General features: G+C 41.2%; 1 protein-coding gene across 1 annotated transcript in view; it reads right to left on the bottom strand.

Moving 5' to 3' along the window:
- The window catches only part of LOC113144465 (glutamate receptor 3), a 74975-nt gene extending 65124 nt beyond the window's left edge, over positions 1 to 9851 (bottom strand). Inside the window, exons 1-2 of the mRNA XM_026330539.1 lie at positions 9638 to 9851; positions 9030 to 9188 (exon numbers count right to left, since the gene is read on the bottom strand). Coding sequence (XP_026186324.1) covers positions 9030 to 9188; positions 9638 to 9716 — 238 coding nt within the window. The 5' untranslated portion in view covers positions 9717 to 9851. The remainder of the gene's footprint in view (positions 1 to 9029; positions 9189 to 9637) is intronic.
- Between the last annotated feature and the right edge of the window lie 3226 nt (positions 9852 to 13077).

Below are 13077 nucleotides of genomic sequence, written 5' to 3'. Positions count from 1 at the left end.
CAGTACTAAGATTCTCTCCTGCACTTTTCCCATCTCTTATAAACATAGCTAAGCCACTAAGCTCTCGCAAGTCCTTTTTCATCATATTCTAGCACTGTCAGGGCTGCAAAGGGCACCGGCATCTGAGAGAAGCTTTCCATTGAGGCCTTTGGAATGGATTCACTCCAAACTCCCTTTTCATTCTGCAGCTGCGATGGATTAGCTCTGTCATGGGTCCAGATGAGGTTTGCCTTCCTGATCTGCACGCCACACTGCGGAAAGTAAAGTAACGCTACCATGATAAAGAAGACAGGAAAAATAAATTTAAGGGACAGAAATTGTGCCAGTGGCTACCCAGTGGTTGATGATAGGACACTTCAATATTTCATCACACAGTCATGCATGGACACACAAACCTGAATAGTGGCCTGGGAGCAACCGCCCACAGGTTTTACGTAGCCATGTGTGAAATGGCAATAGCCACATTGGAGAGAGAAACAGAGGAGGCACACGGTTGAGCGAGCACATCATGTTCACTTAATTTTCACTCATGGGAATAGTGAGCGCTAAGGACAGAGCTGTGGGAAGAAGCATGTAAAGTAGGACCACACCTATTAAAACATGTTAACATAGGTTGGATGAACTGACGGACAGTAATGGCAAAAGCCTCCTTGATGACTGAGCTGAAGGGGAATCAAAACACTGTCACCTACTACCAAACAATTCTCAGCATATTACTCATGGCTGCTTGACTATCATTCCACGATTTACAGCATTGATGCAGATTTGATTAAACTCATACACTGAATATGATTCAGAGACCAATCACAACTATATTGGCTCTTGTTATGGTGAAAACACATCTAAAGTGGTTAAAGTGGCTTGAGTTTTCTTCGTCGGGCCTACAAGGCGGTATTTCTGTTTCAGTGTCATTAGCAGATTATTCTAACATATCAACACTGCTCTGACATTGCTGGGGTCTTCAATCTATTCGTGCAATCACAGATGCAGTAATGGTCTATAAATTTACCCTGTTTCTAGAGGTGTTGGCCTGCGTTGTGTCATTACATAATATGTGTTTAATATTAACCACAGAGGGCTGTTTGTGGCACAGCATGTCTTATTTGCATCTCTGCATCACTGCGAGGAATATGCTAATATCTTTTTCTTCCTCCTCCTCTCCTTCAGTTTGTATGCTAGAGTGCCCATACACTAGTTTCACAAGGTTATGATGCTTCAGTGGCCCGGCGACTGTGAACTGTCACAAGCAATCAGATATGATGGAGCCCTTGTTTCTGCGCAGACATGCAGCTCTGGCAGGGCTCTGCTAGCGACTGCCTCTTCTGAAACAGGCCAGAAACGTGCGGATCAATCTGCTCAGTCGGCAGACGGAGAGCTGGAAAGCTGGAAGCCTTGGCGCACTGTGATCCAATATTTACTTGTTGGGAGAGTACATCATGACACTCCCTGTTGGTGTTTTGTATTCATCACAACACTGCCCTGATGTCCTCTTCATTTTTGACTGTCTTTAGCACAGATATTATACTCCACAGAGGGAAACCAAAACAATAAACAGCTGATATTGCAGTCCAAGTGGACCGGCAAAATTAAACAGCACACAGGTGCCAATTAGTGCTTTTCTATGGGTTCTCCAGAAATAATAAAAAGCTCAGAAGTGTTTTCTTTCATAAGCTGTCTGACCTTGGCTAGGACAATGCAGTCAGCAGCTCCTATTGAGGAAGCCTACAGAGCTCCCTTTTTTTTTCTTTTGGACCCAGGGGCTAGACCAGTGCAGCAGCTTCCAATGAGGAATGGGGCAGATGTGCTTTTCCAGCTCAAGTAAGGGATTACTGATTCAGTGATTATGGCTATTGTAGTGGAGTCTAGTGAATGGCCAATAGCTAGCTGAGTGTAGCTGAAATGACTGCAGGAACATAGCTGTAATGGGCTTTGTGGGAGACATTAAATATATATAAAGAGAGAGATAGAAATCAAAAAGACAGAGAGGGGGAGTAGAAATAAAAAATGCTGATTACAATGAGATCTTTACAAGTGACAAGATTTGAAAATGCTCTTCCTTTCTTCTGTACCTACTCCATCCCTGTTATTTCACAACCGGTGCATAAGGCTAAAAGACTTTTTGAAAAGAAAAATAATCTCTGCCACACCCCACTCTCCCTAAGAGCTTTTTCTCAATGAGAAAACAAAATGGAAATCAGCCATCACCTGGAGTTGGGCTCCTGGCAGATATATCCCTGATGCACCTGAGATGAATAGTTTGCAATAGCAGCTTGTCCTGTGTTCAGTTTATTTAAAATGCACCACATGTGCAGGCTTTTTTCTTATCACAAACAGTTGCATGCAGTACAGCAGTGAATGTGGTTAATGCACCACTGAGGGTTTGTGTGTCTCCTCCTGTGTGGTCCCTCATAGGGTTTATCGCTGCTTTTTATATGGTCAGCCCGCTCCTCTTGTTCATCACAACGCAGCACAGATATCATCTTCAATAAAGGAACACAGACTTAGCCTGTCATTGTTGACTTATAGTTGAGGAACCACCCTTTTATTTGAACAGTGGCGAACAGATGTTTGGAGCATAGATGGGCTGTCATGTTGCATCACGTCTGCTGATGAGAAAGCAGGCTTGATCTATGCCTTGCATTTATGACTTCACCATAAAACTCCCATATGGGTCAGTGTTGCAGAACTTGTTCTTAAACTTATAGTTCATGGTTAATGGTAACATCAGGGTTTTTATTACTCAACTGTGGTGTAAATTGATTTTATAGATGTGGAAATTTTATTGTCAACAAAATCTTTCAAAGTGGTAAAGCTTTTCGTGCAATCTCATATGTTCACTGATATATATAAAGCCCTTTCGCAGTCCCAGCATTGCTTTTGTAAGCGTTCTATAAGAAGTCAGCTATTGTTTTAATACAATACTGCATGCAGTGGCTCCATGCTGCCTCTGCCATTTGGTTGTATTGATACCTTCAGGCTACCATGACAGTCCATCCATAATGATTTCACTGACAATTTATCACATTTTCCCTGGAAAATTGAACAAATAAATAAAGGAAATCAATAGGAAAGTCAAAGACTCTCCCCTCCAGTACCCACACAGTAAGTGTGAACACACCACAAAAATTGATAACTGTCAGTACAAGACAAATATTTAAGAGTACCAATGTTAATATATGATAGTATTGATTAGTTTTCTAATTGCTAAATCTCTCACTGCACTGTGTGCTTTTTTATATTCCACAGCTGCAGAAATTCTCAAATTCCCAGTGCTTGTGAAAGACTCATGGAGATTTGAAGTCACCACAGCAATGAGGGAGGAAAGCTGTTGTTTTATCAAACAACATCTGCCAGCGCCATTGATTCCAAGGCAAACAAGGGTCCAGCAGCAACACTTCTCCTCAGGTTTGGTTTAAGAAGATCTTTTGATATTCTGATTAAAAATTCATTGAGTTGAATCTGCCTTGGAGGGTGTTCTATGTTTTCTATTCTGAATCTCATTACAGTTTCAGCAATGTGCCTGACTTAAAAAATAAACAAATAAATACAAATATAGCTGAGGCTATCTCATGGCCAGAAAATTAGGTCAGAAGAATGTTCCCTGAAGAGGTTTGGCCTTTGGAGTTTTTCCAGCTTTTTATGTGTTTGCTGTATGAACAGGCTTTAGCATCCTGAAACCACAACAAACAATACTGCTGATTGTAATCATGCCAGCAAGAGTTCAATAAAACTGTATAAAATTTAGGATAGGTTATTAGTATGTCATCAGTACTAAATTTCAGCAAGTGTGTTGCTATAAACAAGGTAATGTAGTGGTAGTTTCAAGCAAATTTGACTATTAAGTAGAAGCACTTCTAAAACAAAATGATAATGATGCTGCCAGACATTTTAAAGCCAAATCTAAACATGTAACAAAAAAAAAACACAAAAAAAAAAACTCCACCCTTTCTCTGCCGCATCCTTTGTTGTCTGAACTGTTGTCCTGCTCTCCTCTGAGAGCCCTGCAGTTCCCAGAGCATGTAACCTCATCCAGAGGCATTACTGTACCACTCATCTGACTGAGGCCCACATCCAGCCACCATAACAGGCCTCTGGGACCTCCTGGCCTGCTGGACTCAAAATCACACCATTATGTTACTGTGCTGTGGCTCATGGTTCTCTCACGAGGGTTTTGCACAGTAATAGTGCTTATCAAATAAACCCAATATGTGTTTATTTTCGCAACCTTTCTTTTCCCCATAAATCCTACCTTGCATTTATTTTCCAAAATTGTGTTAGCACAAAAAGACACAATTGGCAATATTTCCATGACCTTTACTGTTGATGAACAATGACGACTGTCATAGGAGTTTAGTACAAAACAGTGAGATTTTCTCAGTGACAAATGCGAGGAGAGAGACAAGATGTGGCTGTCTATGGCTCTGTGAGTGCATATGTCTACAATGTCTGTGTGTGTGGCTGTGCATATGTACAAACACATGCATGCATATGGACATGCCTGTGTGTTCATAAACAAACCTCCGTCTGTGCCTTTAATGCAGCTGGAGTGTGGCATCATGTCCCTGAACTACCCCCATAGCTGAAAAAATCCCCACCCTCACACACATACACACCTCCACCCCTACACACACACACACGTACATAGCACACACAGATAAGCAAACTGAAAAATGTTTTTTAGTCATATTTTATCTCATTTTGCTTTCTCCTATTGTAGTCTCCATTTCTATTCTCACACCACTCAGTTCCCACTCTTATTCCCAGCTCCCCCTGCCATGTTTCCCTGGTCACACCTTTCAAGCTGAGTTACAGCCTGCAAGGACAATAAGTGTGGCACTTCTACAATCACCTAAGGAGTCTCTCCCAACCATAGTCCGTCTCTGTCAAGCCATGCACTGCAAAAACATGTCACATTGTCTGTAGTTTACCATCCATTCACACACCAACTACTGCCCCAAAAGCTTCACAAGACAATGCATGCAAAGATTTGGTAAGGACCCTTCTGTCCACACTTCACACCATATGCCATTTGCCACATGTGCTCAGTCATTGCATAGGCCGTCGGTGTAACGGGACTGTTGGTTTTTCTGGGCAACATGTGCAGAGCTGGCACTCTCTAGGTTGGCGTAAAGGTCAGGGAAGAAGACACTATTTAGCACATGTTGTGTCTAGACAAAAATTAGACTGTGAGTGTTTATCATAATCCTGATCGATGATATTGATAGCCCACAGTCATGTAAAAAGCATCTGCTGCAGTTTTCCTCTAAATACCAATGTCTTAATTGCATCCACACACATTCTGGTCCTGATGCTGTACCCACGACGACACTGCTCCCATATTATCACCATATATCATCCTGCATTGTGTGCGATTCAACATCCAGGCAGAACGCAGCACACAAATTATGTGCGATCGTTCATTTTTGTGCACATTGCTTCAGACAGATAATGGTAATACTGCAATATGAACTTCTAATAGCTTATCATGTAAGCCAACAGAGCCTGCCTTTGTGCTAGGCTAAGCTAATTGGATGTGAGATCATATTTTTAATATAGTCATGGCAGTGATATCCATCTTCTCACCTAACTCTCAACAAGAAAGCTAACAAACATATTTCTCAAAAAATCTGAACTATTCATCATCCATTCTGCGTTCACAAAAAGATGCATCGCACATCACAGACTCATGCCCCTCTTCTGTTTCTTGTCTTTCAAACAGACAAATGAATCCACCGTGACTTGTGTTATCCTGCATTCTTTCCCATACCTTGCAGCAAGACAGTTTTGTCTGCAGTAGCCAACAGCAATGGGAGAAGGTGGCTGAATGTGCAGCCAAAGAAGCATCTGCTATTACCAGGGTTTAAGGACCTGGAGGATGCAATAAAAGAGGGGTAGGCACATGTAAAAAGGCTGGCAGAGGGGACACACACCATTAGCTTAATGACAGAATGAGAAATGAGGAATAGAGAGATGAAATTCAAAAGCCAAGCATTGCAAAATTTGCCTTTAACAGGAATCAAGGCAGGTAATCTAATAAATAGCATGGCAAGGAGAGGAGAAGTGGGGATTGATGTTTTTTTTTTCTGCCTCAGGTAAAAGAAGAAAAAGAGGAAGGGTAAACAGGAGAGAAAAGGATGGCAGTGTCATTAAGCTGGCTACCCGTGACCATCAGGAACATTAATGCTGTCTGCTCTGCTGCTACGCTTTGCTTTGAACTACTCCTGTCTCCTCTGTGAGCATACCTAGACACCTAGCTTTCACAGCTATTATGGACCCTGCAATGGTAATTACACATTTCACAATTTCTGATGTCACTTCAAACACCAAAGCACATGCCATGCCCCTGCAATACAATGCCAAGCCTTAGGAATTACTGAAGCAAAACACTGTTTTGCTGCCAATCGCTAATTCAATTAATAGCATAAGACTTTAAACTGACTTGAAAGAAACAATTCTGTCACAAGACTGTGCCTTCATTATACCTAAGGATTTCCATATTTTGTTTCTTAAAAGGCAAAATAAAATCTAGCAAGTATAATTTTAATTTCTGTGTGCATGTCCTCATGTTTCCCTGCCTCTATTATATTTAAGGATGTAAAGCAAATGAAGGGGGGGGGGGTCTGACTGATGAGTCAGAGGAGAGGGCTTTAGTAAAATCTCTTGGAGAGTAAAGAGAAAATACACACTGGAGTCCAAACTAAACAAAATGGGGAAATGCTGTCATTTCACCAGTGCTGCAAGGCCTAAGGCAGCCAAATCTCATCTTGATCAAAGCAATGAAGCTTGCCTCAAAATAGATTTATTCCCCAAACCTGCATAAATGCCACTTTTATAAATTCTTGTTTCAGATTGTCCGTCCATAAAGTAGATGTGTACTATTGCTGACAAAGGTCTGAGTCATACACAGGGGGGTATTGATGACAAAGGAAATTTCAATGTCCACTAAATAATTGTGACAGCTTGCAGAACAAACAACAGCGCTGACAAATGTAAAACTCAGAACACAGGAGGTCTTCACTCACTAGAGGCAAAGCCTCACAGGCCTAAGAGTCAGCAGATAAGTGATATTTAATAACTGTCATCTCTATTTTGCTCACTGCATTAGTAGAGACAATCTGAGGTGCTTGTGGACTGTTGTGAACTCAGCACGAGCTGTTTGCATTTTGTGAGCTCAGCCTGACAACAGTCTCAGGGCACTATCTTGAAAAATAGTCTCAGATCATACATTAAATAAATCCGAATCAAAAGGATACTGGATCTCAGACTCTTATATCAGCCTTTGCTCAAGCCCAGTCTTCACTGAAATGTTATTGATTATTTTGCATTTAAGTACAGGACTTTGAATGTGTCAAGCATAAAACCTCTTTCTAAAAAATGTAGCAGGATAGACATCAGGACAAGAGCAGAAATTTCAAGCTGAGAAAATGATGAATAAGCTTCGTAGCAAAAGTGAGTCCTCATCAAACATTATGACATTTGACAATCACCCTCCAATTTACTGTATATTTAAACTGCACATTGTTACACTTGCTCCTTCGCATCATTAAAGTTTTCTTGTATCTGAGGTTAAAGGCAGTCATGAGACAGTGCTCTTGATGGAGATGCTAAGACGTGGCAGCAAGAAATGGGGCCACGGCTCCCACAGGAACCCTTTCCTCTTGCTAAAGCTCTGTCTGGCCGTGAATTTAGTTAGATTCTGATATCAAGCTTTTTTTGTCCTATGCTTCCCTTCCTCTTCAACATGCGTGAAATTGCACAGCACTATCTATTATTTATTCATTCTCATTTGTTTATTGTTTCTTATGGATGCCTTCGTTAGGGCACCTGCAGCTCTGCTGCCTCTGATATGACACTCTGTTTCATCTCCCTCACTGCTCAGACCCACCTCCTCTGCAGGTCTGAGCTCAACTCATTTGCTGGTGTTTGTTGGGGAGCTATGGATTTTTTTCCCCTTTCACCCAATGACAGCATGGTGAGATGCTATGAGGGCTGGGTGCTAATGAGCTGACTCTGCAATGCTGGGGGAGATGCTCTGTAACACAGGAGGAGTCAGAGGACAGACCAGGCGGAGACGCTCTGGCACATGGAGAGTCAGAGGGGCCATTATGACTGTGCCACACAGGGGCTAGACTGACTGAACCACACCAGTCACATAGCAATGCTGTGTGTCTCCGAAGTCAACCATTCAGCAAACTGAACCCATCGTTTAAAATGACAGTGAAGAATATTACAGAATGGCACTGTATTTCTTTCTCCTTTTGTCCACACTTTTTCTGCTAATTTCAAGAGACTGCAGCCAAAGGGAGCACTGGTATAGTGAAAGAAAGCTATTTGTTGGCATGGTCACAAATCAAAGTGGCTCTGTGCACCAGCTGCACCATGGGATCAACATTACCACTGTAAGCATGGAATAAAATCAAGATACCGTATCATATTAAGTTTTATCCTATCTTCTTCCGAATTGTAAGTCATTTATGTGATGAAATTTGAAACTATTTACCACATGGGTTTAAAATCCTCTGCTTCCATCCAATTTCATGCCATACAGTATAGGAACTCCTCCAGTACAAACATATTCTGACTGGCTCCATTTTCTTGTCAAGGCTGACATGCACACTATATAGCATGATACCAAAGGAACCTACAATGTAAATATAATGTGGAATTTGTGTATTTGTAAAACGTGACATCTGAAACACAAAAAATCTGTAATCGTGGCACCAGAAGTGTGGTTTCTAACTGCTGTCTGTAAAAATGTTATTATCTGTCATCAATAGAAATGTGACATAGGATTTATATATTTTTTAACACTGTGTATGATAAAGTGCAGGTAGGGCTCTGTAACATTAGAAAAAAATGCGTTTTAGTGCCTCTATCCAATTGTGACGTAATGAACCAAAGTGAAGGGAGATGAACAACATCCCACTGCCTCATAAGATGTGTGTGAGATTGACATCAATGTTTCTGCTCTTTCTGCGTGGACATAAGTGGTGAGGATTTGAACATGACTAAAATAGAAGCACACTTACACGCATGGGTGACTGAAAAGCTGTTGGACGACTCCAGGTTGTCGACATTGTAGTTGAGGTGGAAAGGCTTTTCAGTGGTGTTTTGGTTGGTGTTGTAGAGTTGGACAGCGAACCTGAACGCGCTGTGCTCCTGCACCGTGGAACGCATGAACAGTCCCCCTGGAAAAGATGAAACCCAAGACCAGAGAGCGCTTTCACACTCGCATCTAGACTGGTGTCAGCTTTCGACTACAGTTCATACACAGTGAAGGGAAACTCTGCTCGTCCCATGACGAGATAAAAGTGGTTAATCGTTATTTTTGAGGAATATCATGCATTTTTGACCAGTGCGCCGGTCTGTAACTCTTCAGACCGAGCTTGACCACCTCCCGTTTTCCTAATTAAACACCCCACTTATCTTCAGTCAGTGATTACAGTGACACCAGCTCTAGCTTTAATCTAGTTTCCAAGAATCAGCGGCTTTGAGCTTGCGGCATATTTAAAATCAAGTTAGTGACTGCGCAGAGCTCCGTAGCCTACACATCACACCGAAACACAATTGCAATCTTGCATTTGAAGTGGCCAAACAAAGCACAATCTGCGACCTTTTAACACAACAGAACACTTACCGATATTAATCTGATTAGGAAATCCTGCGAATGATCTGTCAAGGAGCCACAGTAGAAACAAAACCACGCGTTGTGCCATTTTCTCCGACCTATCTTTTCAACTCCTTAAAAGGATCTGTCTAAGCAGATTCATATGTTCTGGATGAAAGCCGGGCGCGATGGAAATCCACTGGATAGATGATGGTCGCTCACAGTGCACCAATTAGGTTTATTGAGGTGCAGCCCAGCTGCAGAGCATTTTTTGCAACTAAGAGAGAGAGAGAGAGGGAGAGAGAGAGAAAGAGAGAGAGGGAGAGAGAGGAGGGGTGGCTCGGTGTGGTGAAGAGAGGGGGCTGATCTGAACTCCGATTGGACCCGTCTTGGCGCGGGCCAATGTTGGTCAAACTTGATCTGACGTTAAATTAAAAAGCCTCAGCCTGCTAGATTACGACAGCTTGGGATAAACGCCGCACTTGTCAGTGTTAGCCTACTGTTGGCCGAACCAGTAGAAATACTGCAGTCTCAGGTGTCCAGTGATTCCGAGCAGCCTGACCGCGTCCAGCTGAGGGTGCTGCGCATCTCAAGGATAAGCTCAGGGGCTGCGCTCCCACAATAAGAGGCGAACATGTCAACTGCGGTTATTTTCCATGTCTGAAAAGTTTGTTTACGAGTGTCTGTGTCATTAACGGGGAAAATGTTGACATTAATTAATAAAATAACGCATTTTTAAGTCTTAAACAAATCCATATGATTAAAGTTAAAGCTCATAATGCCATAAACACGTACGCAAGCACATTCTTACATTTATCACTTGGTGGGGGGAGGGGAGGATACGTTGACTTACATTTATTTTTTTAAAGTCTTAACCTAACCTAATCCTAATTCTAGTTTTAAATTAAGTCTTTATCCTAAGATGAAATATTTAAATAATTTACTTTATGGGGAAGAGCCGGCCCCCAAGAGACAGGAGAGTCCACAAAGCTTTCGGCTTTGTGTCCCCACAAGTATAGAAAAACAAGGCCACACACACGCGCAGAAGAGGGCGGATGGAAAGAGAGCCAGCAGAACTGTCTGTGGTCCTGAAATGATCATAAAAGCCTGAGAGCGAATGAACAAAGCATTGGCTCATTGTATTTTCTATTTACCTCTCTGGAAATTGTCAACATATAAAACACATTTAGCTCTCTTTGGAGGCTTGGTGATAGTAGCTAATAAACCGACTAATATATCTCAGTATAATCTGCATTTCTTTTTATTTACTTTAAGTTAGACTCTGTCTCTAATGAAACATCTATCATTCTTGTGATTCGGCCTAAGAGAGGACAATTAAGGGATTACTGGCCCATTTATCACCCTAAGCAAATCGCTTTAAAAATTGAGTTTTTAACTGCATTGCAAACGGCTAAGGCTTTGCCTATTGATACTGCTGTGCACCCAGTTGCCTTTGACATAGGAGAGACTGTGTGTCACGTTTTAAATGTTTTAGCATTAGATGACAAGCAGGAATATTCTGAAACCTAATCTTAGTGGAATATGACTATGAGTGGTATAATAGCCAGTGGTTGAGGCTCCGCTGCTATGATGCAGCTGATCAAGCTTCATGAACAAATAGGCAATATAGGAATACAGAGCTCAATATGCCTGTATTTGTGTCTGGGTGAATAGACTCAGGCTTAATGCTCAAAATTACTTTCTATACTAAGTTTTATGATGATAAATAGGATCATTTTTCATGTTTATAATCCTCACCTATGCAATGTCAGCTGGGATCATGAGTTTGAATTTTGCTGTTATTCTTTCCTGTCGGTGAAGTAATGGCGAGGGATGACCCAGTCATCAGAGGACGAGATTTCCTTTCCTAGTGGCGTCAGTGGTGACATCTGTCCCAACAACCCATTGGGTCTCTGGGGATGAGTGGAATGGTATCACCGGTCTCCTCAGCCTTTGTGTCAAAGGGGTAAGATGTCGGTCGAGTGACCTTAGTGGATAAAGTCATAATGACCAAGGTCAAACTATGACCTGCTGACTAGTCTGGGCAGCCATTACCACATACTCTTATTTATATCATATCTGAAATTTTAGGTCTTTATTGTTATTTTAGTGGATGTAAGAGATGCCTGTGATGTTAGTTTGCTAAAAATTTTGCATAAAACAATTAATTAAAAGAATACCAAAGGAGATATTTAATTGGTCATTTGCAATGCATGCTGGGTCTCTGTGTGAGGTGAGCTAATCATGCATCATTTCAAACAAAACTCATAAAGGAAAAACATTATTCGCTACAAGGGGAGCTCAAATAGTCCTTGATATAATTGATATTAAATGGTGATAATTGTGCTGTATTATTTGCAATTAGGACAGTTTTGTCATGCTGTGTTATTGTCTGGGCACACCCTGTGCAGTTTTGTCATAAGTGTAAAAAATCTCAGATATGATCTCTATCTAAAACAAATAATTATATGATATGCCCTCTCAGATTCGAAAACACTTACAGGAGTGTTACTCGAGCAGACAAAATGGAAAGACTAAAAAATAGATGAAAAGATGTTGCCTTTTATCTTATGATGATGATTCACATGCTATAGCTCGAGGAGTGCAAGCCTCACCAGCAAGAATTATTCATTTGCTCCTAGCCTTCTCCTAACCAAGAAGCTGAAATCTTCATCTTTCCCTTTTTATGAATATATGAACAAATAATTTAGATTTTATAACATGCATTTAAAATTGGATATATCTGGCTTCATGGGAATGTAGGGACCAAGGATGCAATTATTTTTACTTTTCATTTTGTTTTCTTTTGTGATGTAACAAAATATTCCTGAAATAAACCAAATGTGATCACTTGATCATTAAATGATCACTTCATTCACTGTATATCATCACCTATAGCCACCAGGTGGGTGGGATCATTTTGCCATTTGAGTTCCTGTGTTGAATGTAAAACATAATTTTGTGCACCTGTTTTTCTTTTCTTTGTTTTTGTTTTTTAATTTCTTGAATCATTGTGTGACCCTCTCAGATTAATCTTGGGACCTCAATTTACCCATTAATCTTTGTGCAAGACACATAAATAGCATCTGTATCCAGTGAAGAAGAAAATATCAGAAGTCACAGCAGAAGTAAAATAAATAAATAAATAAAATAAAATATTGAGAGCACTTTACAACACAGTGTCGTGAGTCCTTGATATTGCGTAAATATAACATTAGTAGGCGACAAGTGGCACAAAGTTAAAACGCTCGCCCACCACTGCTGTGCTCAGGTTTAATCCATGGCTCCAGTGTTTCCAGCTGTATAAAGCCCAGTTGGCTGAGCTCCTTGTAGCTCCAGTAGGTAACTCCTGCTGGTTGGTCAGGATGTCTGTGTGGAGCTGGGTTAGCATCTGCAGGAGATTCTTTGAGCTTATGTGTGTGCTACACCTTCCAAGTGAAGCTATTCACTGTCAGGTGAAAAGAAGCAGC

This window comes from Mastacembelus armatus, chromosome 10, assembly GCF_900324485.2.
Source record: "Mastacembelus armatus chromosome 10, fMasArm1.2, whole genome shotgun sequence".
In the NCBI taxonomy this organism is placed as follows: Eukaryota; Metazoa; Chordata; class Actinopteri; order Synbranchiformes; family Mastacembelidae; genus Mastacembelus; species Mastacembelus armatus.
This window is presented reverse-complemented; position numbering and strand designations above follow the sequence as displayed.